Source organism: Periplaneta americana, chromosome 7 (assembly GCF_040183065.1).
Source record: "Periplaneta americana isolate PAMFEO1 chromosome 7, P.americana_PAMFEO1_priV1, whole genome shotgun sequence".
NCBI classification, from domain to species: domain Eukaryota; kingdom Metazoa; phylum Arthropoda; class Insecta; order Blattodea; family Blattidae; genus Periplaneta; species Periplaneta americana.
The window spans coordinates 64,937,532-64,961,739 of NC_091123.1; the positions used below are offsets into that span (position 1 = coordinate 64,937,532).

The following is a 24,208-nucleotide window of genomic DNA, read 5'->3' on the forward strand; positions in this document are numbered from 1 at the left end:
CTAGAGCTTCTTCAGTGGATCAGCGTAACCCGCAGTGAGACAAGTGGCCAACAGACTTGGAGCTCACATATTCAGTTTCTTTCAGCCCTGAACCCTTTGTGAGGACGAATTTTACGTACCTTTTAAATTTCTCCTTCCACTTCTTCTCTTTCAATTCAATTCACTGTGATGTCATCTAGAGATGAGACATGCCGGCGATAAGCTAGCGTGCACAGTATATGCGTGAATATACTGTATTTAATAAAATCACACCATACATATACGATTTTACATAAAGTTATCCAAAGGTAACTTGGGAACCAAGATTTCATTCTTTACCTTTTTAATTTTCGTAATTCCTTTACTCATCTCGACTAAAAATCACCGTTTATCCTGGTCCTTCGTTATCATTTCTGGTTTCCCTGGGCCTCTGTATTCTGTTGAGCAATACAAGAATTGATGAGCCCTGTACAAAGCAACCCCTCCTTTATCGGTTAAAGGTGGAGCCCGATCCGTATAAACTGCCTCTGTTTCCGATCAAGACTGAGCAAACAAGGGTAAGGCTAGAACTTCCTCCTGATAACATTCAAAAGCATATTGCTGATGCCATACCGGATCGCACATCTCACACGTATCTGCTGCAGCCGTCTCGACTGACTGGAACACCAGGCAACCCTCAAAATGGAGTACCCACTTCAAAAATGCATGTGCATCTTCATCGTAGCCGTGGTATTCATAGGAATTACTGTCTCAGCACAAGGTATGTTATTATCCTGATATAAGTATTTTTTGTTAAATGTATGTAAATATTTGTGTTTTCGGAACTGAAGTAAGCTACCATTGAGGAGTGTGATACCAAAACTCGCTCAGTCCATATGACCATTTTTGTGTTATACAAAGTAAGCCAATGAAACGGGCGATTTTAAAACTTCAATAATTATTGCACTGATTACTTTGAAACGAAACTTTCACTTTACATTTAAAGTGTACACAATAGCATTTACCTGTGTCACATGAAATTCTTATTTTTTGAGCACTACATCCCGAAGATGGGACCCATTTCATTGCACATATTCTTCAAGTCTAAGTCTAGCCGTGTGACTGGTCGAACCATCTTGTTGAAACCACGTGTCTCTATTGATGAGAGGATTATTGGATATTTGTGGAGACAAAAATTCTTGAATTATTCGGACATATCGCTGTGATGTTACAGTAACCGATGTCCCATTATCGTCCTCAAAGAAATAAGGACCGATGATTCCAAATGACACGATTGCACACCAAACTGTGATTTTGACACTGTGTAATGGTTCCTCATGCATTTCATAAGGGTTATTTTGTGATCAATATCTAAACTTTTCTTTATTGACGTATCCAGGGAGATGAAAATGAGCTTCATCACTCATCAGCATATTGTGGACAATGCCTTCGTTAACATTTAGATCCAAGAATTGTTGGCAAAAAGTGATGCGGTTTACTTTATCAGCATCTTTTAATGTCTGCACTACTTGAATTTTGTATGGATGCAATGTGTAAGTCCTTATGAAGAATTCTTCGTATACTGGTGTTTGACAAGCCAAGTGAAATTGCATGATGCTGGGCAGAACGTTTAGAAATACGGATCATAGCAACTCTTACGGCGTTAATGTTTTCCGGGGTACGTACAGAACTGCTTGCCTGAAGACTTTTTCTTTAACGCAGAACCAGTTACTTCAAAGTTCTGAATCCAGATTTGTATTGCATGGGCTGATGGTATCGGATCATTGTGATGGATATTGTATCATTATTTTTGTAATATGCCTTAATAGGAAAAGCACGTTGTTAACCCGTCCAACGATCCATTATAAACAAATGCTATCGAATGAACAGATTGTTGAATGTAAGAATTCAAATACCCGATAACAACCGAAAAGACACGAATCTGAAAATCGCCCGTTTAATTGGTTCACCTTGTACATAGGACTATATACGATGTGTTTTAGACATTTTATCATTATATTGAAGTACACCGTGTCCAGGCAGAAGGTATCAAGAAATAAAAGAAAAACCTGACTTAACCATGAGAGTAATTAAATGAAAATTTGTTTTAATGTGATATAAAAATTTCCAAGTTTTACATCCAGTTCAGTATATCTTAATGTGAGCACCTCTTGTTGCTTTGAAAATGTCCAAACGATATTCCAATTCCCTCCAAGTGTTTTGTAACATTCGAGGCGTTATGAGGTCAATTGCTAACCTGATGCGTCGTCTCAATTATAACAAATTTTGGATTGGATATTGTTGATAGACAAAGTCCTTGATGAAACCCCAACGGAGTAAAATTAGGAGACCTTGATGGCATGCTTTGGGTTCGCTTCTTCCAATCCAACGACGAGTAAAATTTCTATGAAGGAAACTGGTGACATCATGGTGATAGTCCGGTGGAGCACTGTCTTGTTGAAATGTTGATCCAAGGGAGATTTGGGGCACAGCGAAATTTTCAAGGTAACTGTGTCCAGTCACGGTTTTCTCCAAGAAGAAGAATGGACCAATAGTTGCATTGTGCATTAACCCCATCCAAACATTAACATTTTCCGTGTCTCTTTGGTGGTCCACTATAGCACGAGGGTTCTCGGACCCCCATATGCGGCAGTTATGGCGGTTAACTTTACCGCAGATATAGAATGTAGCTTCATCACTGAATCAAGATATAGTACGTCCGCTCAAATGAGAGCCACTTGTAACGTGCGATTGGCCACACTTACCGCAGGAAGCAAGTAGGCACGCGACTCCGAACAGGTTCCATGTAAACAACGCTGCGTTGCCATCTCTCCCTTCTGAAGACTGAAGTGAACCTTCGTATGCGTCTTGTAAATACAGCAATAAACACAAACACCTCCTATTCAGAGTCCGTTGAGTCATTATTTAAGTCAATTACACAAGAATCCAAGCTAGCTTCTAAGGAGCGATAATCACTTTCTTTTGTCTTTACATGTTTTCAATATGCTTCACCTAATGCTTTTTATTATTAATGTCATCCATCACATTTACTATCAAATCACGTACTTCTTGAACAGATTTGTTTCCCAATCCATTTTCTGACCGGACATTACTCTTCAGTTCCGACCAAACGAATTCTATGGCAATGGTGGGAGGGAGGCAGTCGTAGTACAACATGGCCGTATTTCGGTGATAGTTCGTCAATTACATACATCTTTTTTCTGTAATGGCTATGTTTTATCTCTTGTAACAGATGTAACTTTGTTGTTGGGACTGGCGTGGGCAAAGGGATGTTATTTTCACGTTTTAATGACATCTATATATTGTTGATCTAGTGGTAGGTACAGGATTCACAATACGGGAATGGTATGGGGCATTATCCATAATGATGACAGACGGTTCTTCCAGTCGTTTTAGCAAACATTCCTCAAACCATACTTCAAAGATTTTAGAATTCATAGTCCCACGGTAATCAGCCGGGGCATCACACATACTTTGGTGGGTAACGAATAATGCTCCTGGAATGAAACCATTTCTTTCCCCCGCATGTAAAATTATCATTCGTTGTCCTTTACCTGAAGAAAAATTGTCATCACAATAACTTGACCCATCTGACCAACAACACATTACACCGTCCTGGGTATCATACCATGTTTCGTCTAAGTAATCTTCTTCATTACCCAGTTGTCGATAATACTCTATATTCCGTAAATACGAGGAACGCCACATCCGTATTCGTAATGATTCCATTGCTGCTAGTTGAGATCCATGAATTTTATATTTAAATCCCATTTAATGTAATAGTTCCATTAAAGTATTTCTTTGATACGGAAACTCATATTGGGTAGCTTGTGTTTTATTACGCATTGCATTGAGAAGTTTATTTGACGTTGGAGCTATTTTATTTTTGATTTATATTATATGGGACACAAACGCCACAATATACACTTACTGTCCTCTGCCTTGTTCTGAGCTAACTGCATTATATTTGCGGGCTCGTCTGAAACCAAATACTCTATGAACTTGTTCTCGGAGCACCGACTTAGATCTGTCTACAGCGCTGGCGTACCAACAACCAGCCGCGTGCTTCCAGACTGAAACACCTGACGCCTCCCGCTCAAGGTAGGTGCAAGTGGCTCTCATTTGAGCGGACGTACTATATGAAGGGTTTTCGTCAATGCGTTGCAAAATTTCAGTCGCAAAATTTTGTCTCAATCTTCTATCGCTCGGCTGAATTCGGTGAAGAAGCTGGAGCTGTATTAACGTAGTTTGAAGAAATTCATGAACAGGTGATTTGGGAATCTGTAACTGATGATTTACCTGCCTAATGGACTTCCTTGAGCTGAATGCAGTTAGTATACGATCGACCTTTTCTTCGGTTATTTTTTCTTGGGATCTTTGTTTGTGGAATGAAGGATCCTGTCTCTTTAAAGAGTTCTATCCCACTGCAAAATTGATTTCGACGTAGGTGTATCCACGTTGAATTCTAGACGAAAGCTGCTTCGAACTCTGGCAACAGATTTATATTCAGCAAAGCCATAGCACTTACTTTACTTTTTGCTGTGGTGTCCACATTTTACGTTCAATTAGAATGACTGATGTTGACTGTTAGAAATTCGTGACATAAATCGCAATGATAAATAGTATCTTTTTTGCTTTCTTCAATTTTCTTGCTTTGTTGTATAGATTTATAGCATTGTTGTTATAATAAAAATAAAATCTTGGGGAGTTTGTACATCCCTTGCCAAACATATAGGGTAAAGTTGTCTAATTCCGTTATACCCCTAATTCCATGATAAATTTTTTTAATATTACGGGATTGGGTATCTTGCTAGGAAGTTCACCGATGTCTCAAAAGTAGGCGAAAGATGCACTATTTCGAGAAAGATGTCTGGCGCTATGATCGAACGACAAAACTTTGACTGACATTCAATTTAGAAAAAGTATCACGGTATCACGGAATTAGGCAACTTTACCCTAAAGTAATAATAAAATATCCTTCTGTTAATAAATTGTGAACAATATTATTTCTTGATACCTCTAGCCCGGACAAGGTGTATTGTATTACAATAATAACAATACATTGTATAATAATAATAATAATAATAATAATAATAATAATAATAATAATAATAATAATAATCTCTTAATAGATAAAGGAGCACCTTCAGTAACCCTCTGAAAAAAGAACTAAGAAGAGACTAGTGAAGTGCTATATAAAATTTAAAAGAAATTGTCACCAAAAAAAAAAAAAAAAAAAGTTGAAAGTAGCCAGATTTAGCTAAACGAGCCTAAAAATCCGAGATCTTGTCTTTGTTATAGTATTAGAGGACATAATTAGGAACATTAAATCCAGACGTTTGAGATGGGCAGGACATGTAGCACGTATGGGCGAATCCAGAAATGCATATAGAGTGTTAGTTGGGAGACCGGAGGGAAAAAGACCTTTAGGGAGGCCGAGACGTAGATGGGACGATAATATTAAAATGGATTTGAGGGAGGTGGGGTATGATGATAGAGACTGGATTAATCTTGCACAGGATAGGGACCGCTGGCGGGCTTATGTGAGGGCGGCAATGAACCTTCGGGTTCCTTAAAAGCCATTTGTAAGTAAGTAAGTAAGTAAGCACGTAAGTAAGTAAGTAAGTATTAGAGCCCTTATCAAACACATGACACACGTGAGTGAATCATTTCTGAATTCTGAGTTTCATAAATAAGAAAATAATGTTAGAAATGGTTACAATATACGTACAGCTTTTGTATAATGTTTGCTCTAAGGCTCTAAGCTAATTAGATCTACATATACGGTGACACTTGCACAAGGCGGAACGTGAATAAGGCGGAAACTTGTGCAATGCCAACATTTTCTCAAGTCACGGCGGATAGAATATGCAATGTGAACTGCAGAATGTGCCCAACGCGGAAATAGAATACAATATTTCAGGATTTCACAAAAAAAAAAAAAAAAAAAAAAAAAAAAAAAACGGCTTATATAATGCGGAAGAGAAATAAAAAAACGTACGTATTGTATTTGTACACCTTATCTGTTATCGTTTGGTTTGAGAATTAATATCAATCAGCGTGTCATTGCTCTGACAATTAGCTAATACCGCAAGAACAAACAAAGAACAAGATACAATATCTACCCCTCTATTATACCGAAAGAAGGGCAAGTAGGAAAAATTGCAATGAAATCATTTCCAGCAACGATGCTGGCCACGATTCTGATGTTTTTTTTTGTTTTGTTTTGTTTTTTTTTTTTTTTCCCCCAGAAAATCATAGAGAGAATTAGGAAACAGGTAGATAGACATGTTTTACTACGCTCATTAGCAGTAGAGTTGGGTCGATCCGTGAACGAATCGTTCATTCGAACGACTAATAATAAAGAATCGTAAGAATCGATTCGTGGTATCAAAGAATCGTCGTTCAAATGAATTGTAATGAATCGTCGTTCAAAAGAATAGTAACGAATCGGCATGGTATCGTAACCCACAATTCTATTTACTTGTTTGATGTAACCTGTCAGCGGACATTTCCGAATCGTACCGAATGCTCCCGAGCGAGAGTGAAATCAAAATACTGCATTTGTTAAGTGTGCAAAATAATGAACACGGACCTGAAATTTGCTTACCGTAGTTAAATAGAATAGTAATGCAAAAAATGTACTTGATAATAAGGTTCAGTTGATAACTTATGATTAAGAAACACTATCTTGGATAATTTTGTAGACTAATGGAGGTCATGATAGATGATTCCAGCCAATGAGAAAGAGGCAATCCAATGTCTCGCCTCTTATGGTATCTAAGTGAGAGATGTAGAACGTTTTTGTTCTATCCGTTGTTTGCAAAGGAAAGTGTCCTATGAGTCGTTCGTTGACGATTCAAAAGAATAGTTAGAATCGCAGACTGAAAAGAATCGTGAACAAATCGTTAGAATCGATTCGTAATGTATGATTGAATCGTTGGAATCGACTTCTGAAAAAGAATCGTGTTGCCCAACTCTAATTGGCAGTACTGTGTCCCATTGTGTTAAAGCCTAACGGTTAAAAGAAGAGAAAGAGAGAGCGAGAGAGTATGTATGTATGTATGTATGTATGTATGTATGTATGTATGTATGTATGTATGTATGTATGTATGTATGTATGTATGTGGAGTGATAAATTACAGTTTTCCAAGCCGTAAGTTAATGACCCAAAACATACAGTAGTCCTCATCGAAACCTTTGAAGTGTGTAAATATCTGGTGCAGACAAAAATGCAATGTAATAAAGTATTGTATAATAATAATAATAATGATGATAATAATAATAATAATAATAATACCTGTACACTGTATAATAATAATAATAATAATAATAATAATAATAATAATAATAATAATTTCTTAATAGAAATGGAGCATCTTCTGCGGACTTCTGGAAAAGAACTAAGGAAGAGACTAGTGAAGTGCTATATAAAAGTTAGAAGAATTATTGTCGCCAAAAAAAAAAAAAACAGTTGAAAGTCGCCAGATTTAGCAACACTGATTCAAACCCATACTAACCAGCAGAGCATATCATTTCTTCCCACCTTTATTCAGCCACACCTCTATCGCTTACGCTTATCTATGTTTACGTTTCATTCGTTGATGTGAAGTACATCCTTTATTCGCAAGCACCGACTTGAAAGACTAGGCCTACTCAAGTGATATTTGTTATTTTAACGGCCAGTTGCAGAAATGTTGATCAAATCAGGTTGTGATCGGAGATCAGTTGATGTCTCGTTTACTTGACTGACAGATTGAGTTGCAGGAAAGTTAATATACGATCAGATGGATATGGTCAACAGATTGTCGATTTGACCGAGAAATGAATATGGCAATAGCGCCAAATTAGCTCGCAATACAACCTTCAGCTGTTGAAATGAACATTAAATTTGTTATTATATGTTTTTTAGATGTTAGGAGATCAAGATGATGTGTGATTCCAATAAGAAGAAACCAAGAGACCCAAATTTGAGCTCCCTGATAGATCTTTGTTATTAAATATAATGGAGGGATTATGCGTATTATTTAAAATAAATAAACAGTTGTAATAATGCACTCAAGCGTAGAAATGATTACTCCCTACCCAGCTTGAAGCTAAGACCCATTGATAAACATGGAGATCTCCTTTTCACATCCCCAAATGTTCCTTCTCTACAGCTCCTTGTTCGTATTTGAGTTGTGTTGTACAGTTCCTCTGGTTCAGTCCTTGGATTAGACAAAGGTGTTCGCAGAAAATTAGAGCAAGAATAGCCGCCATCACCAAACAGGATTCCATTTCCTCATTCACAAACTGAGCACGTAATCTGCAAATGAGGAATATCGTGCTATCATATGTGGAACCTTGCCAACGGGCTACTACATTACAAAACCTTAATGTTGATATACACACAGTGTGCACATTTATCGAAAAGCCTTTTCTCTTCCGGTAGAATTCGGCATTATTTCCACCAGGTGATATAATGGGGATGTGGGTGCAGTCAATATAACCAACTATTCGTGAGAATCCAGATATGGCTGAAAATTCTCTGTGAATTTCAAGACATTCTCTTTCAGAATATGGAGGCTTTATATAAGTCTGTGCTAATAAAGCAAGTTCATGGGTAACTTCTCTAATCACTCAGAATATAGTAGATTTATGCACTCTTACAATATCACCCAAGACTATCTGAAGGTCCCAGTTGCATAATTCCTTAACGTAATTAGAAGCTGATTCATTGGAGGCAGAGGATAATTTCTTTTAGTTTGTCTACATATATTTCTTTCAATTTTTGAAAGTGCCAAACAACAAGATTCTTTACTTAACCAAATCGTTTTCAAACTCCTTTTCTTCAAATATGAAATATAACTCGTCTCGTCTTTGTATGTTCCGTGTCTTAACAATATTTCTTGCTCATATATTTAAAAAATTTCTTCATCTGAAGAATCCATAGCATAATATTTTCCAAAAGAATATCAAATGGATATGTAAATATAACACAGGGAACAAACTTGATCAGAGCATCATTATTTGACCAGCAAAAATTTGCTGATCGAACCTGATGACAGTTTTGATCGCCGATCAAACATAGATTGTTGTTTCTGCAACAAGAATGTAACTGATTGCCGGTCAAACTCCAGTTACCCATCGATGAAATTTCGATCACAAATGATTAACATTTCTGCAACTGGCCATAAGTCTTCGTTTTGAGGGTCATGCAATTTCTGTCAATAGTATTTTCTTTACAAGCCTTTTGTATCGAAGAGTACAAGACTGGAAAATTCTACATGTCAGATTTGTAAGGTTCCCTTATTAGGAGTACTGAAACATAAAGTAATGTGCTCCAATGAACTGGAATAATATATATACTGTATTCAATGGGTAAGATTTAGTAAATTTTAGAGAAAATAGAATTAGCAATGCAAAAACCTAATGAGGACAAAGGACCAATGGATCAGAGATATGGCCCATGTGTAAAAAGTCCACTATACTAAAATGTTCAACATTTGGTAGCGTCCACATATGAAAAATGTTCAGCATCCCCTAACGTATATATTCATATACTAAAATGTCTAACATTCGGTAACGTCCACGTATAAAAATGTTCAGCATCCCCTAACGTAGGTATACATTCAATAATGAAACCTTTGCTTAATATTGTACCTCATTATGACCATATTGTTAGTTTATGTTGATTTCAATACAAACTTATTAAATTCAAGTACTCGTAATTACGCTGCAATTCAACTTAAGGGGTTAGGTATAGCTTACAGCAGTGAAAGTTTCGGCAATATTCAATATTTTTTTCCTCCATTACTGTATCTTGAACAATAATGAAAATTGGTATGTGTAAAACACTATCCTTCTGCTATATGACAAAAATATTTTTGCGATTTAAAAAAAATATTTATATTTTTTTCCAAAATTCAAAATTCATGTGCAGTGATGAAGCTTTTCCCTCATAACTCATAAACTTGTTAACTTTTTCATGTTCTCTCTCTTTTATTTTATTGCTGAAACTCATGTTTACAATATCATGCTCTTTCAACTACATTCCTTAATAAACAATATTTTTTTGATTTTGTGTTAGATATTTGACCATTTTTTAAAATGAATTTATTTTTATCAGACAATCAATCAAAGGCAGAGAAGTGATTTTGCATCATATTGTAGATATAACATGCATATAAATACACACAAAAACTTTCATCACAGAATGTTGGATACTTTTTGTGTTATGAGGGAAACGCTTCATTACTTCACTTTGAATTTTGAAAAAAAAAATATAAATATTTTTTTAATCCTAAAAACATGTTTATCATATAGCAGAAGGACAGTGTTTTATACATACTAATTTCTATTATTGCACAAAATACAGTAATGGAGGAAAAAAAAAAGTTGAATATTTCCAAAATTTTACTCCTTTAAGCTGTACCTAACTCCTTAATAACATGTTTGAGTCTTACATTATATTCAACCTTCCTTCCGCTGTTACTCACCACACCCAGGAGTCGGAGATACTTCTTGACATTATTGCTACGACTAATCCTCAGCTTATGACATTATCTTTCCAGAATATTTCTTGTATTGTCCAAAATATAAACCTCACATCACATCATATCGTGACTTGAAGCATATTGAGCATGATGAATTAATCAATGACGCACTTGGCCTACCTTGGAATGAAGTGTAGAATTTACCAGACATTGACGACAAAATCGAAAAATTTAACGATCTGGTAGTTAAGTTATACGATAAACACGCACCCTTGAAAACCAGACAAGTTGGCAGACGCCCTGCGCCCTGGATATGCGATGCCATAAAATTACTCATGACAGACAGACACACTGCTTATCGTAGATACAGACGGAGCAAGAATTAAAGAGATTTTAATAATTTCAGAATTTTAAGAAATAAATGTAATCAAGCAGTAAGAAATGCTAACTTACGCCATGCACATTCGCTTATTCTACCTTCGGTCAGTGTGAAAGAAATGTGGCGTAAATTTAATGCCCTGGATCTAACAAAAGCAAACCTCGGGTAGATAACATCAACATGTCACTCAATGGTCTGAATAGACATTTCGTCACTGCTCCACCTGAACCATTACATGAACTAGAGACTCTTGAATTTCTCAGATCTTATCCTCAACCTGTGTGGGATAAGTTCTTCTTTAAACACATTAACCCCACTGACGTAATGAAGACGTTGCGACGTATGAAATCTAAAGCCCAAGGTGTAGACAATATGAATATCACTCTCCTGTGTAAAATAATAGATGTGATCCTGTCGACTGTTACCCATATATTCAATGCATCTATTATGACTGGGTCCTATCCTTCACTCTGGAAAATGGCATTAGTAAAACCTTTACCTAAATCTAACACACCATCTACAGTAAACCAATACAGACCAATATCAATGCTTCCCACTCTCTCAAAAGCATTAGAACATATTGTACACAGACAACTTTCGGAATATCTCGACGAATACAAACTCCATGAAGACTATGAATCGGGGTTTAGGCATGGACACAGCACTACTACAGCTCTACTTAAAGTACTGAGGACACCCGTGAAGCTATGGATAGATTTGAAGTAACGGCACTAACTCTTCTCTATTTCAGCAATGCTTTTAGTTCTGTTGATATCGTCCTGCTTCTTGCAAAGTTGATTGAAGACTTTGCACCTGTTAGACAATACCTTGACCTGGATGGACTCCTACCTACGTGACCGCCAACAGTGTGTTTCACTTGATAATCAGTTCTCCCCATGGCGATGCACAAAGGCGGGAGTGCCGCAGGGCTCCGTATTAGGACTACTACTCTTCTCTTTTTACATTAATGACATATCAAAAAACTTACAATATTGCCAGTATCATCTCTATACCGACGACCTACAACTTTACATATATTACAGACCCAATACGATCAATGACTCAATTGATAATTTGAATTGTGACTTAACCACTGTTTCCACTTGGGCGACCAAATTCGGAATCGCACTTAATCCAAGTAAGACTCAAGCTATAATTAATTTTATTATTGGACATAAATGTTTAGTTAACTCTCTTAATAACGGTAATCTTTGAGTCGTTACACTTAACAACATATTAATCCCTTATTCACCTGTCGTAAAAATCTTGGTTTTTTGTTCGATAATGTAATAATCTGAATTTGAATTTTCGAGTTAAAGAAACAATAAAAAAATCTGTTCCTCCAATCGCTGTTTGAATCGCTTAAGAAACTTCTTGCCCCAGGAACTAAAACTTACTCTAGTATAAACCCTAGTAATGCCGCATTTCCATTATTGTGACGTTCTGTTCAGTTACCTAAGTTCTGAACTGTCAGTCAAGTTACAGCGAGTTCAGAATATGTGCGTCTGATACGTGTGCAACATTCGGCGATATGATCACATACCATCGTCCTTTTTAAGTCTTTTGTGGATCCGAGTCAGGAAACGTAAAACTTTATACTCTCTGTCTTTAGTCTTTCGAATTCTGCACACCTCAGCTCCAAATTATCTTTCGTCTCGTTTCTCTTATCTAGACTACAACCACGATATAAATACCAGATCACTTATCTGTGGAACGCTAAGTGTACCTATTAATAGAACATCTTGTTACTCAACATATTTTACAGTCTCCCTCTCGCGACAATGGAATTCCTTGTCACAAAGTATTAGGGACTGCAAGACAAAAAATACTTTAAAAAATAGCCTAAAGGATAACCGTCTTAGCAATTCACTCTAATCCTACGGACTTTAACTGTAACTGACTAGATGGTAACTTCTTGCTTTAGACAGCTGCATTTTCACAATTGTCTCATTTTTAGTAGGTTATTTTACAACGTTTTATCAACATCTTGGGTTATTTAGTGTCTGAATGACATGAAGGTGATAATTCTGGTGAAATGAGTCCGGGGTCCAGCACCGAAAGTTACCCACTATTTGCTCATATTAGGTTGAGGAGAATCGAACCCGGGCCACCTGGTTTCGCGGCCAGACGCGCTAACCTTTACTCCACAGGTGTGGACACAATTGTCTCATAATAATCTGTTCCTATTATCTAACATTATTTGAAATATATTAACATTCTATGTAAAATTTAGTATGTGTCTGTAATATGGTCACCTTAGTTCCAGTCCTATCAGATACAAATAGAAAGGATATAGAAAAGATTTTTTACGTTATTTATATTTTAAAAAAACATCACGCGTCGTCTTATGACAAGCAAATTTCATATAATCAGTTACTTTTTGAATTTAACAGTCAAATTTTACTCTATAAGACTTTTAACGGTATATTGAATAACTGTGATTTTCTTAAATTCTTTCAGTTCAATGTAAAAAAAAAAAACAGAATTACGTCATAGGCAACCTTTTGTTATTCCCATTCCTAGAACAGTTTTATTCAAGAACCCTCCATTGTTTGTCATGTGTAATACAACTCTCTGTCTTTAAACTGTGATTCTCAATTAGATTTCAGTTTAACAGTTGAAAAATTTCATACAAAAAGAATTGTATTTCCTTAGATATTTAAATTATGAAGAAGTGTATAATAATATTTTTACTCTAGTTTTTAAATAATTTTGTATCATTATATTGACATTTAGCACTATATTAACTGCAATATTATATTCTAGCATCTATTACCGTTATGTATTTTCTTTCTTTCGTTTGTGTTGTTTGCTTTGTTTTTTTTTCTTATTATGTATTTTGTGTATGCATCTATGTAAGCCACTTATAACTGGAAGCCTGCTTCTGTTAGTGGTGGATTTAAATAAATAAATAAATAAATAAATAAATAAATAAATAAATATTAGTTTAATTCTGCCACACAGTTTGTATTTCATTGTTTAATTAATAGTTAATAGTATTTTACTGTTTAATTCATTAGTATACAATGTAAATTTTTATCGAAATCAAATTGTTGTGTTCTTTGTAACTTTTAAGCTCACTAATATGTATGTACACTTTTTGCTGGTTGAGTGGAAGAAAAGGCCTTACGGTCTTAACTCTGCCAGAAAAAAAATAAAGTATTATTATTATTATTATTATTATTACTATTATTATTATTATTATTATTATTATTATTATTATTATTATTATTATTTCACTTCCTTCCCACGTTACACTGTTAATCCTTTCTCTGCAGGGTTTCCATTCAACTGCGCTACATATGGAAACTGCTCGAAGACACAGCCCCCTTCTACAAAGGAGAAGTCCACCACTACCCAGATTCCTAGGACTAGTTCAGGGAAATTCAGAACCTCTGAAGCGACTACACGAATCAGTCCCAGATTGAGCGCCAACTCGGGAACCAGTACGGGACGAAGCTCCGATCCTGCAACTAGCCCCGATTACTACACACCATACTACACGCCTACCATCTTCAGCGTCACCACGAGAAATACTGCTAAAGCCAGTGGACGAGACAATTCTCAGAAAGGTAACGTGGATGAATACTTAAGATATAAAACTTATTTACCTTTCCGTCTCAAACGCTAGAGACGCTAAAGTAGAAATTGCTCTTGCTGCCACCTGTTTTGTGCAGTGATAACTTTATTATTCCGTATATCTAGCAGTGTGCGAAGTGGCGAAAAGCAAACTGTGTGCACAAAACATCTTCCCTTCTGAAACCACCTGATTTAATATAAATCATTCAGATTGATATTCCTCCCAGTTTCCACTGAAAATTCGTATAGGAGTCAACAGGAAGATAAAAGAATGTAAGGATCCTGACATGCAACTGAGAAAAACACAATAGCCTATATTTTACACTGTGTTCTAATACAACTTATTAAAATACATGTATAGGTCTACCCCTTTTCATGCGACTTGGTTCATGAAAGTTGTGGCTTATTAGCCGCCCAGAATAATGCGAGCCGTTCGTTTTTTTGTTCGTTCTTTTTTACTCTGTGACATAGGAACAAATTGTGTTTAAGAACCCACTTGACCACATTTTATATTTTACACTGACGTACACCTTTGTTAATACACTACTTTATCGCTTATTTATTATGTAATCATATATTTTTTATTTACTATTAATCATCATATATCTTTAGACCTTGTTTTAAAATACTTTGTTATTCATTGTAATTATGCATTACCTAGAGATAACCTATTAAAAGTTTGAAAACGTTTGTGATAAATAGAGGCGAGAATTCCATGCAAATGCATGTTTTTATAGGACATAGCTCAAACTTAGTACTTATCCATTTATTACTTTCCGGTTCCAAATATGTATACTTTTTACCTGCATATTTGCATGTTTTGTCTTTTCGGGGATAAAAACATGCATAATGCATGTTTAAGCAATTTTTAGGTTAATCAAGCATATAATATAGCCTACATTATATTCAGTTTAAATGCATGTTTTAATGGTGGACACCTCAGTTCCTCGATTTTTATGTGCCTTATTTTAGCTTCAGGAATCAGGATAGAAGAAGGAAAAGAAAAAAAAAAACAACTAAATAACAGAAAAAAAGTTCATTCAAGTTTACACCCTTAACTTCTTGCAATGTAGAGAGGCAAATCTCTTCATACAAAAACATATTGACTGACAAGCGTAGGAACCTCATGGAAACGAATTTAGAAATGTTGTTAGTTGTTAACTGTGAAAAAAAGTGAAATAAGGAATTTGGAACAAAACTGAAAGTGAATATTTTAAAGTATTATTTGCTTGATCGTGCATGTTTTATAGTTTGATAATGCATGAATACATGCATATTTTGGGATTTTATCTTCTTCTTCTTCTTCTTCTTCTTCTTCTTCACTTCAAGGATTAGGTTCATGTTGAACCTGTTCCGGCGCCCATTTCGCTCTTGGTCTTCCTACATCTCGTTTTCCTTTTGGCTTATATCCCATTGCTAAAGCAGGCAGTCTGTAATTCGGCATCCTTTGTAGATGTTCACGCCACCTTCTGTTATTTCTCTTTAATTTCTCCAGCAATGGTTCCACCTCTAATTTCTTCCGTATATCTACGTTCTTCTTTTTATCTTGTATTGTACATCCCAGTGTACTTCTCATAAATTTCATTTCTGCTACCTGGACTTTTGATTTATCTTTTTCTGTCATTATTCTGGCTTCACTTCCATAAGTTAGCATAGGTACTGCGATTGTATTGAAAAATTTTATCCGTGTATCTTTTCTTGTTTTGTTTTTTAAATATCTATGGATTGTTCCACAGACATTTCGAAAGTTATTAAGTTTTTTATCCAGGTCTATATCTCTTTCATATGAAATGTAGCATCCCAGATATTTAAAATATTTAACCTGTTCTATAATTATTTCATCGATTACTATTTTTGTCCTTATTGGGTATTTTCCTTTAAATGCCATTGTTTTGGTTTTTTGAGCTGCAATTTTAAAATTATATTCTTTTGTTATTTTATTCAAAACATAAATTGATTTCTGTAATTTATCCTCACTGTCTTGGATAATTACTTTATCATCAGCATAAACATAAAAGGGAGTTCAAGAAAGTGTCGTTCTTTAAATATATTCCTGGATTAACATAAGATTTCCATGTTCTAAACATGTCGTCAATGTAAATATTAAAAAGTGTCGGCGAGATACTACAGCCCTGTCTTACTCCTTTATTAGTGGGAATCGCTTCTGTCAAGTTTCCTCCTATCACTAAGCATATGCTGGTTTCTTTATAGAGAGATTTAATTGCTTCCACAAGGTGTTTAGGATATCCCCTTCTTATAAGTATATTCCATATTCCATATTATTTTATAGTGCATGAAATTCTCGTCTATAGTGATAAATTATTTGTGTATCATGATTTGATAGGTCGTAAACTTCCATCATAAGCCGATAATTTGATGACTGACATAACAATAAAAATAAACATACCTAAGCATTATACTACTTATCTGAAAATAGAAATGACTTTCAAAGTCGTTCTTAAGCAACGTTGTCTAATGGTAATGTTAATACTCAGCCGCTGTTAGTTAGGCTGTTGCTCAGGCAAAGATGAGACGTATGAACTAAGCCGCGTGGAAAGTATTCAAAAATGAACAGAAACCAGAACAAAAGACTACATAATTTAAATTGTATTTAATTGCCGGTATCTACTATTTTACAATATTTAAACAATATATCCGAGTAACACAAACAACATTGCTTAACATACGCTGCACGTAGGGAACACACACGTACTTCATTCCTGCATCCAGGGACAGAACATTTGCCTCGATTTTTTTTTTTTTTTTTTTTTCATTTTCATGATTTCATCTTGTCTTCTCATCTAACGGATAAGTGGAGAACCAAAGGAGGACTAACATAATTTTGCCACACGGCCGACTTGATGCTCGCTTCGATTCGCTTCTACAAAGAAGCGAAGGGAGCATCAAGTCGGCCGTGTTTGTCATGACATAGTTCTTATGTCTACCACCTAGGACACCGGGCGCCAGTTTCGTTACTTCTTCCTGTCGATGTTAGATGGTATTAACAGCAGTTTCACATCCTATTATTTATGCATGAAGAAAAGATTAAAATACAGTCGAATTTCAATATCTCGAAGTGCTTTCGGAAATGGATAATGTTTCGAGGTATCGAAAATTCGATATATAGAAATTATGCCAAAATCTCAATTATCTGCACACATACGGTAAGTTACTATAATTATTAACAGCTGTTATGTCCTAATACAATTATACAATTACTACAACTGTACGGCTTTAATGCTATAAGTAAAATTCAGTACTTATTGAAAAGTATTGCGCGAAAAGAGACCTAAAGTCGTAAAAGAAAATTTTACAGGAGAACAAAATAACGAATTTGTGGTGTAAAAACTGCATTTATACGTTTTGACATCTTGCGCTACCTGTAGGCTTTTTTATATACTAAACTAGGACAAAGTTTTACACAGTGCTTTTTAAATACCTAAATCTTTCTTATAGGTGCTAAGAAAAAAATGAAAACTGTAATTGCATTTTTCTCGAAAGGTACATAATGTAATATCAATAAGTAATATATTAAAAACTATAGCGCCTAGGACCAGATTTTGTTTTAATGCTCAGTATTTCAGCCTCTTTTTGAAACCATAAAAAAATATGAAAAATCCGACTTTAGGTCCATTTCACGCAACTAGTCACATTTTATAAGCTTATCAATTTCATACTTAATAAACTGTTCGCATACATATTTTGTCTTTTAAAATGCACTGTACAAATCTAAAACTGTTGTGGTAGGCCTATCGTATTGCCATCTACATCGTATTAAATCCGTTGCAGGTACTTTAATAAAAATTGTACTATTGAGGTTCAAAATTGTACAGTAAAGGGAGAAAGCAGTAGAACTTACGAGATGTTCTATTTTTCATGATTGTCTGTAGACTGCATCTCTGCTTCAAGTTGTCGATTTTATCGTCATATCAAAAAAGATGAACTTCAATATTAATTTTGAAAGAAAATTGCTCTAAAAAGTGATCGCCAGCACTTGCTGAAATGGGTAACGGGTAAGGAGTGTATCGGAATATGCACCGTCGTGCAGAAGGGAGAGGGAGAAAGCATCCCAACAGCAGCCACGGGTGCATAGCGTGCATATCTTATCCGCGGGTAAGAGACGCTAGCCTGAAAGTGCACTGTGCTGATGACCGCTTCTCTCAAAGAATAATATTGAGGAATCTAAATATTCTTCCCCATTTTACTGCAATAGTGGGTAGATGAGGGTAATTGTAAACAGGGGCTAATTGTAAACAAATGCTATAAGAAATACAAAACTACCAATATAAAAATTTTAATTAGGGGGAATATTTAAATTAACATGTTGGCTAACCTAAAAAGCAGTTTGGCGCCAAATAGGAGTAACTGTAAGTAAGTAAACGTACAGTGCTATTTTTTAATAATATGTTTTTTTATGGGTAATGTATAGTAGTTAACACTTATTACAATGGTTTTGAGACCTCCCATAACTTCAGTTCATTAAATTATGACGTGTTTACATTTGCCACATAGTTTTAATTTTAATAAATCTTTTACTATGGTTACATTTTGTACTTTTCAGTAAGCAAAGAGACCTCCACCCAATTATACTGTAGAGGATTTAGGGAGGGTTGTCACAAATGTGAAAAATGGTAACTACAGTTATCGTGAAGCTCAGGAGAGATACGAGTTCCTATATCGTCATATATCATAGGTTAAAGGGACGAAATGTACCAGTGACCAAAATTGGAGTTGGAAGGAGTACAGCTCTTTCTTCTGAAACAGAACAAAAAATGTTCAGTGTCTAATAGCCCGTGCGAAAATTGGTGTTTACAATTACCCCCTCCCAACGGGTAAAATAAAACAGGTGAGCTAAATGTAAACTAGTAATTAAAAGATGAAAAAAAATCAACCTTATTATTTTAAACCCATTTTCAGGGAAAAGAAAGATAAAAAAATAATACAATGTTCTTTGTCATGCTTACCGTTACTGAGGGTTATGTAATGTTGAAATATATTTGAAATCAGTGAAAAGTGTTTACAATTACCCTGGTCTACGCTATAAGTTACTACAGTTGTCGCGTCTGTGGTTCACGTGATAGAGCGCTGGTCTTCCATCCAGGTGATCTGGGTTCGATTCCTGATCGGCTCGTGATGGAATTTGTGGTGGACAAAACAGATCTTGCAGGGGGGTTTCTCGGGGTACTCCCGATTCCCTCTACCATTCCACTAACACTTTCCACCTTCCCGCATTTCATCTATCATCTGCAATAATAAATATAGGCTGGGGTGAAGCCTTGGAGGTAGTACGGGTTTCCGATGCTGCTATAGGAATAGCTTAAACTCCGAGTCCCCGGGCGTTGTCAGGTTATTCGTGTGCGGATGAGGCAAGGCTCTATCAGCGGCTGAGGCAGGATGGCCCACCAGTCACCGTCTGATGATCAGAAATGGCTTGTGGCTCCTGGAGCTTATTAGGCTACTCGCCCGCGAAATGGGACGTGGCTCTATCAGGGAGTTGAGACAGGATAGTCCACCTGTCAGCGTCGGATTCACGAATGCCATCTAGGCCATTGTCGGACTTGGCAGTTATCGAATTTATAGGGCACAAAACGGGGCAAAACGTGCCTAAGTGTACGGACCCCTGGGTCCAATCCTCGTAAAACCAAGCCAAGTACATATTTAGTGTAGGGTAAAGTTGCCTTTTTCCGTAATACCCCTAATTCCGCGATACTTTTTAAAATCGAATGCCAGTCAAAATTTTGCCGTTGCATATTTCGCCTACTTTTGAGATCGGTGAACTTCCTAGCAAGATACCCAACCCCGTGACATTCAGTGAAGAAAACGTATTACGGAATTAGACAACTACTTGTATTCTATAGGGAGTATTTGCTGCTACTGAACTGAATTGAAAGACAGAAGTAGGATTATTCTTGATTCCTGGAACAAAGGCATTAAGTTACAGTATAAGACCAATGATATTGTTTAGTTCTTGAGGACGTTGAAATTCCCATTGGAATGAAAACAGTAATTACAGCGAACGTTACATTACAGGTAATTTATGTCAATCGTTACGTTACACATTATTGAACACATTAACTCCAGGTTCGAGTTAAAGGTAAATGTTTTACGTAAGCATGAAATATCCTTCGAGATGTAACAATTCTGATTCTGAGTTATGGAACAAATTTTACACAAAAATTTATTGCACACGATGCCACCGGGAAATTAAAAAGACCTAGAGATCTTCTTCTTCTTCTTCTTCTTCTTCTTCTTCTTCTTCACTTCAAGGATTAGGTTCGTGTTGAACCTGTTCCGGCGCCCATTTCGCTCTTGGTCTTCCTACATCTCGTTTTCTTTTTGGTTTATATCCCATTGCTAAAGCTGGCAGTCTGTAATTCGGCATCTTTTGTAGATGTTCACACCACCTTCTGTTATTTCTCTTTAATTTCTCCAGCAATGGTTCCACCTCTAATTTCTTCCGTATATCTACGTTATTCTTTTTATCTTGTATTGTACATCCTAGTGTACTTCTCATAAATTTCATTTCTGCTACCTGGACTTTTGATTTATCTTTTTCTGTCATTATTCTGGCTTCACTTCCATAAGTTAGCATGGGTACTGCGATTGTATTGAAAAATTTTATCCGTGTATCTTTTCTTGTTTTGTTTTTTAAATATCTGTGGATTGTTCCACAGACATTTCGAAAGTTATTAAGTTTTTTATCCAGGTCTATATCTCTTTCATATGAAATGTAGCATCCTAGATACTTAAAATATTAAACTGTTCTATGATTATTTCATCGATTACTATTTTTGTCCTTATTGGGTATTTTCCTTTAAATGCCATTGTTTTGGTTTTTTGAGCTGCAATTTTAAAATTATATTCTTTTGTTATTTTATTTAAAACATAAATTGATTTCTGTAATTTATCCTCACTATCTTGGATAATTACTTTATCATCAGCATATAAAAGGGAGTTCAAGAAAGTGTTGTTCTTTAAATATATTCCTGGATTAACATAAGATTTCCATGTTCTAAACATGTCGTCAATGTGAATATTAAAAAGTGTCGGCGAGATACTACAGCCCTCTCTTACTCCTTTATTAGTGGGAATCGCTTCTGTCAAGTTTCCTCCTATCACTAAGCATATGCTAGTTTCTTTATAGAGAGATTTAATTTCTTCCACAAGGTGTTTCGGATATCCTAGAGATATAAAAAAAAATTCGATAGAGACAAATCAACCAAACAATCGAGAGATAAATCAATCTAACAGCCAAGAGACAAATTCACTTAACCAACCCATTAACAGATCAACCTACGAACCAAGGGACAAATCAATAAGAGTAGATATTCTCTAAATTTATAGAAATGCATACTTATTCCTATACACGTTAAGTGAGCATTAATACCTATTATTTTTATATTTTTAATTGTTGCAGGTTCCGGAAACACAAAATTCGTCTCTTTAGCATGTCTCACCAGTGCTTGGCTTCTGTATGCAGTTATATGAAGGGGTACAGCATCTAAAGAGCGAGAGAACCCAAGTTCATGGAATATACACTAAGATTACATAAAAATCTGATAACGAAGAGGGAGAAATTATTAATCTCACTTGGATATCTCATTATTATTAATTATTTCAACTATATTTATTTAATACTAAGTTTACTGCAATATTGAATAGTTTCAACGTCCTGTTTCTTGCTGATCAGTTTCCAACTTTGTGAACAGAAGTCTCTGTAGGAAAACAGAGGCCCTCTGTAAAAAATTGGAATAAGAGTTGTGACATTTGCATCCACTGATCAAAGCTACTAATCATTGACAGAATCTCGAATTTATGCCTCATTTTTTTTCCAAAATTTTCTTCGATTTTGCAATGATGCACTCACCACACTTATATTGCACTATATACTATACTCAAAACAATATGTGGTGAAGTATCAAAGATCAAAGATGGTTGGCATTTCAATGCTACCAACCTTGAAACTAAAGCACTAATGTTAAGAAGAAGTTGCATTAAGTGATGAAAACATTAGGCCTAACTTTATATACAAGACGCTATATGAAGCAAAAGTAATTATATTTCCACAATATAGCTGTTATGTTATATTATACTTGCGATGTAAAATGTACACACAATATGACATCTGAATAAAAGTGATGAAATTAGAGTAGCTTGCCTCGATTGATAAATTTCTCAAATTGTGCCAACGTAACAGTTACAAGATGACTTGTATTCGAGAAACTGTTGCCAGTAGTAAAGTGAACCTATCAGCTAGAAAATCACTAAATTTAAGCAGGTAATCAAGTAATACGGATATTAGGTTTATTAATTATGGCTGTTATAGGGGGTAGCTTTCTTAGATGAATTATGTTTCCTACTCCTTTATTAATTTGTTTACCTTTTTATTTAAAGACTTTAGTATTATTAGTTAGATTCTTAGGTGGTTGATTTGGATATGAAATTTCTAGGATTGATATTGATAATAAAAAAATGCTTAAGTTGCAACTTAGTATCTCACGTTAAATTGTACAGACTATAGCGTCTTTCATCAATGTGTTCATTTAATGCTAAATAAATACTACATTTCGCATAAAATTAAATTTACATATCTACGATATATCGATGGCTGAGAATCAGACTGTTCTAAGTCCAACTTTTTATAAGACAGAAGTCTGTGTTTCATTGTGTTCCAGTTCTTGTCTGCATATATGAATCGAACAAAATTATAAATATTCCTTTCCATAGGGTTGCTATGAAGCTATTCCAAATTGTTTAATGAAGCTTTGAATGTCAGAAGCTTAAAATAGCTCTTCTGAAAAAAAATAGTAAAATGAACATGGAACAGTCTGGTTCTGGGCCATCGATATATCCTAAAGAATCTGTTCGATGAGAAAATTGTAGTATGAACCTTATGCAAACAGAACAACTTTTATCATAAAAATACAAGGGTAATTATTTCGTAAATATCATAATGTACAAATATACTACTTGTATAAAGTACAATAAAATACAGTACAGACAAGACATTATGTTCAAAGTATTCGTTCTCAAAGCAACAGTTTTGCATCCAAAATTGTCTAACATTATTGTTATACATAATAATATCAAAATCTTTAATAAAAGTACCTAAACTCACAATCTGTCTTGAACTTGAATAGGTTCGAGTGTCGATCAAACAGTAGCATGTCCCATAGTATCGTAGCAGGTGGGGACCTGCTAACAACGCCATATCAGCAAATCTTATGCACTTCATTCTTCAAGTGTATTCAGGGTAAACAACATATTGCTGCTAAATGAGAAAGAAACAATAAAGAGTAATTTTATATTATGTACTTTATTTGGGCCTACTATTTATTTTCGCAATCATTTCTCTTGCTCCTACTATCACCCCTCCCATGTTCTGAAAACATTATTCACTAAACCCTCCAAGTAGATGTTGAACATGGTAGATGATAAAGGTTATCCTTATTTACCTTCTCTCCATATTCCACTTCCTTTTGATATTTCTCCTCCTATCCTGACTTTGACTTGTTGCTTCATATAAAGATTAAAGAATAGCCTCCTCTCTTTTCAATCCACACCTATTTTGTTCAGGATCCCCATCAGTTTATTCCAATCCACTCTGTCAAAAGCCTTTTTCAAGTCCACAAATACTACATACACTTCTTTTTTTTTCTACCTCGAGGTATCTTTCGCCTATTGTTCTCAGTAGTCCAATGGCATCTCACACATTTTCTTCAACTCATTACATTTCTTAGCATTGTTTTTCTTCGGTACTAGCAGCAACACGGTCTCCGTGAAATCTTTATACCGA

The 24,208-nt window shown here is 35.3% G+C and overlaps 1 protein-coding gene across 1 annotated transcript; it reads left to right on the forward strand.

Moving 5' to 3' along the window:
- The first annotated feature begins 563 nt into the window (after positions 1-563).
- Positions 564-23,731, forward strand: LOC138703164 (uncharacterized). Its single transcript, XM_069830826.1, has 3 exons — positions 564-739; positions 14,112-14,405; positions 21,830-23,731. The coding sequence occupies exons 1-3, from the start codon at positions 661-663 to the stop codon at positions 21,898-21,900; spliced, it is 444 nt and encodes a 147-aa protein (XP_069686927.1). The 5' UTR covers positions 564-660; the 3' UTR covers positions 21,901-23,731.
- Positions 23,732-24,208: the final 477 nt, after the last annotated feature.

Excerpts from the sequence above, each read along its gene's own strand:
- LOC138703164 (XM_069830826.1), top strand. The coding sequence starts at position 661 with ATGGAGTACCCACTTCAAAAATGCATGTGCATCTTCATCGTAGCCGTG. Across the intron at positions 740-14,111 it reads AATTACTGTCTCAGCACAAG|GGTTTCCATTCAACTGCGCT; the intron begins GTATGTTATTAT and ends CTTTCTCTGCAG. Across the intron at positions 14,406-21,829 it reads ACGAGACAATTCTCAGAAAG|GTTCCGGAAACACAAAATTC; the intron begins GTAACGTGGATG and ends TAATTGTTGCAG.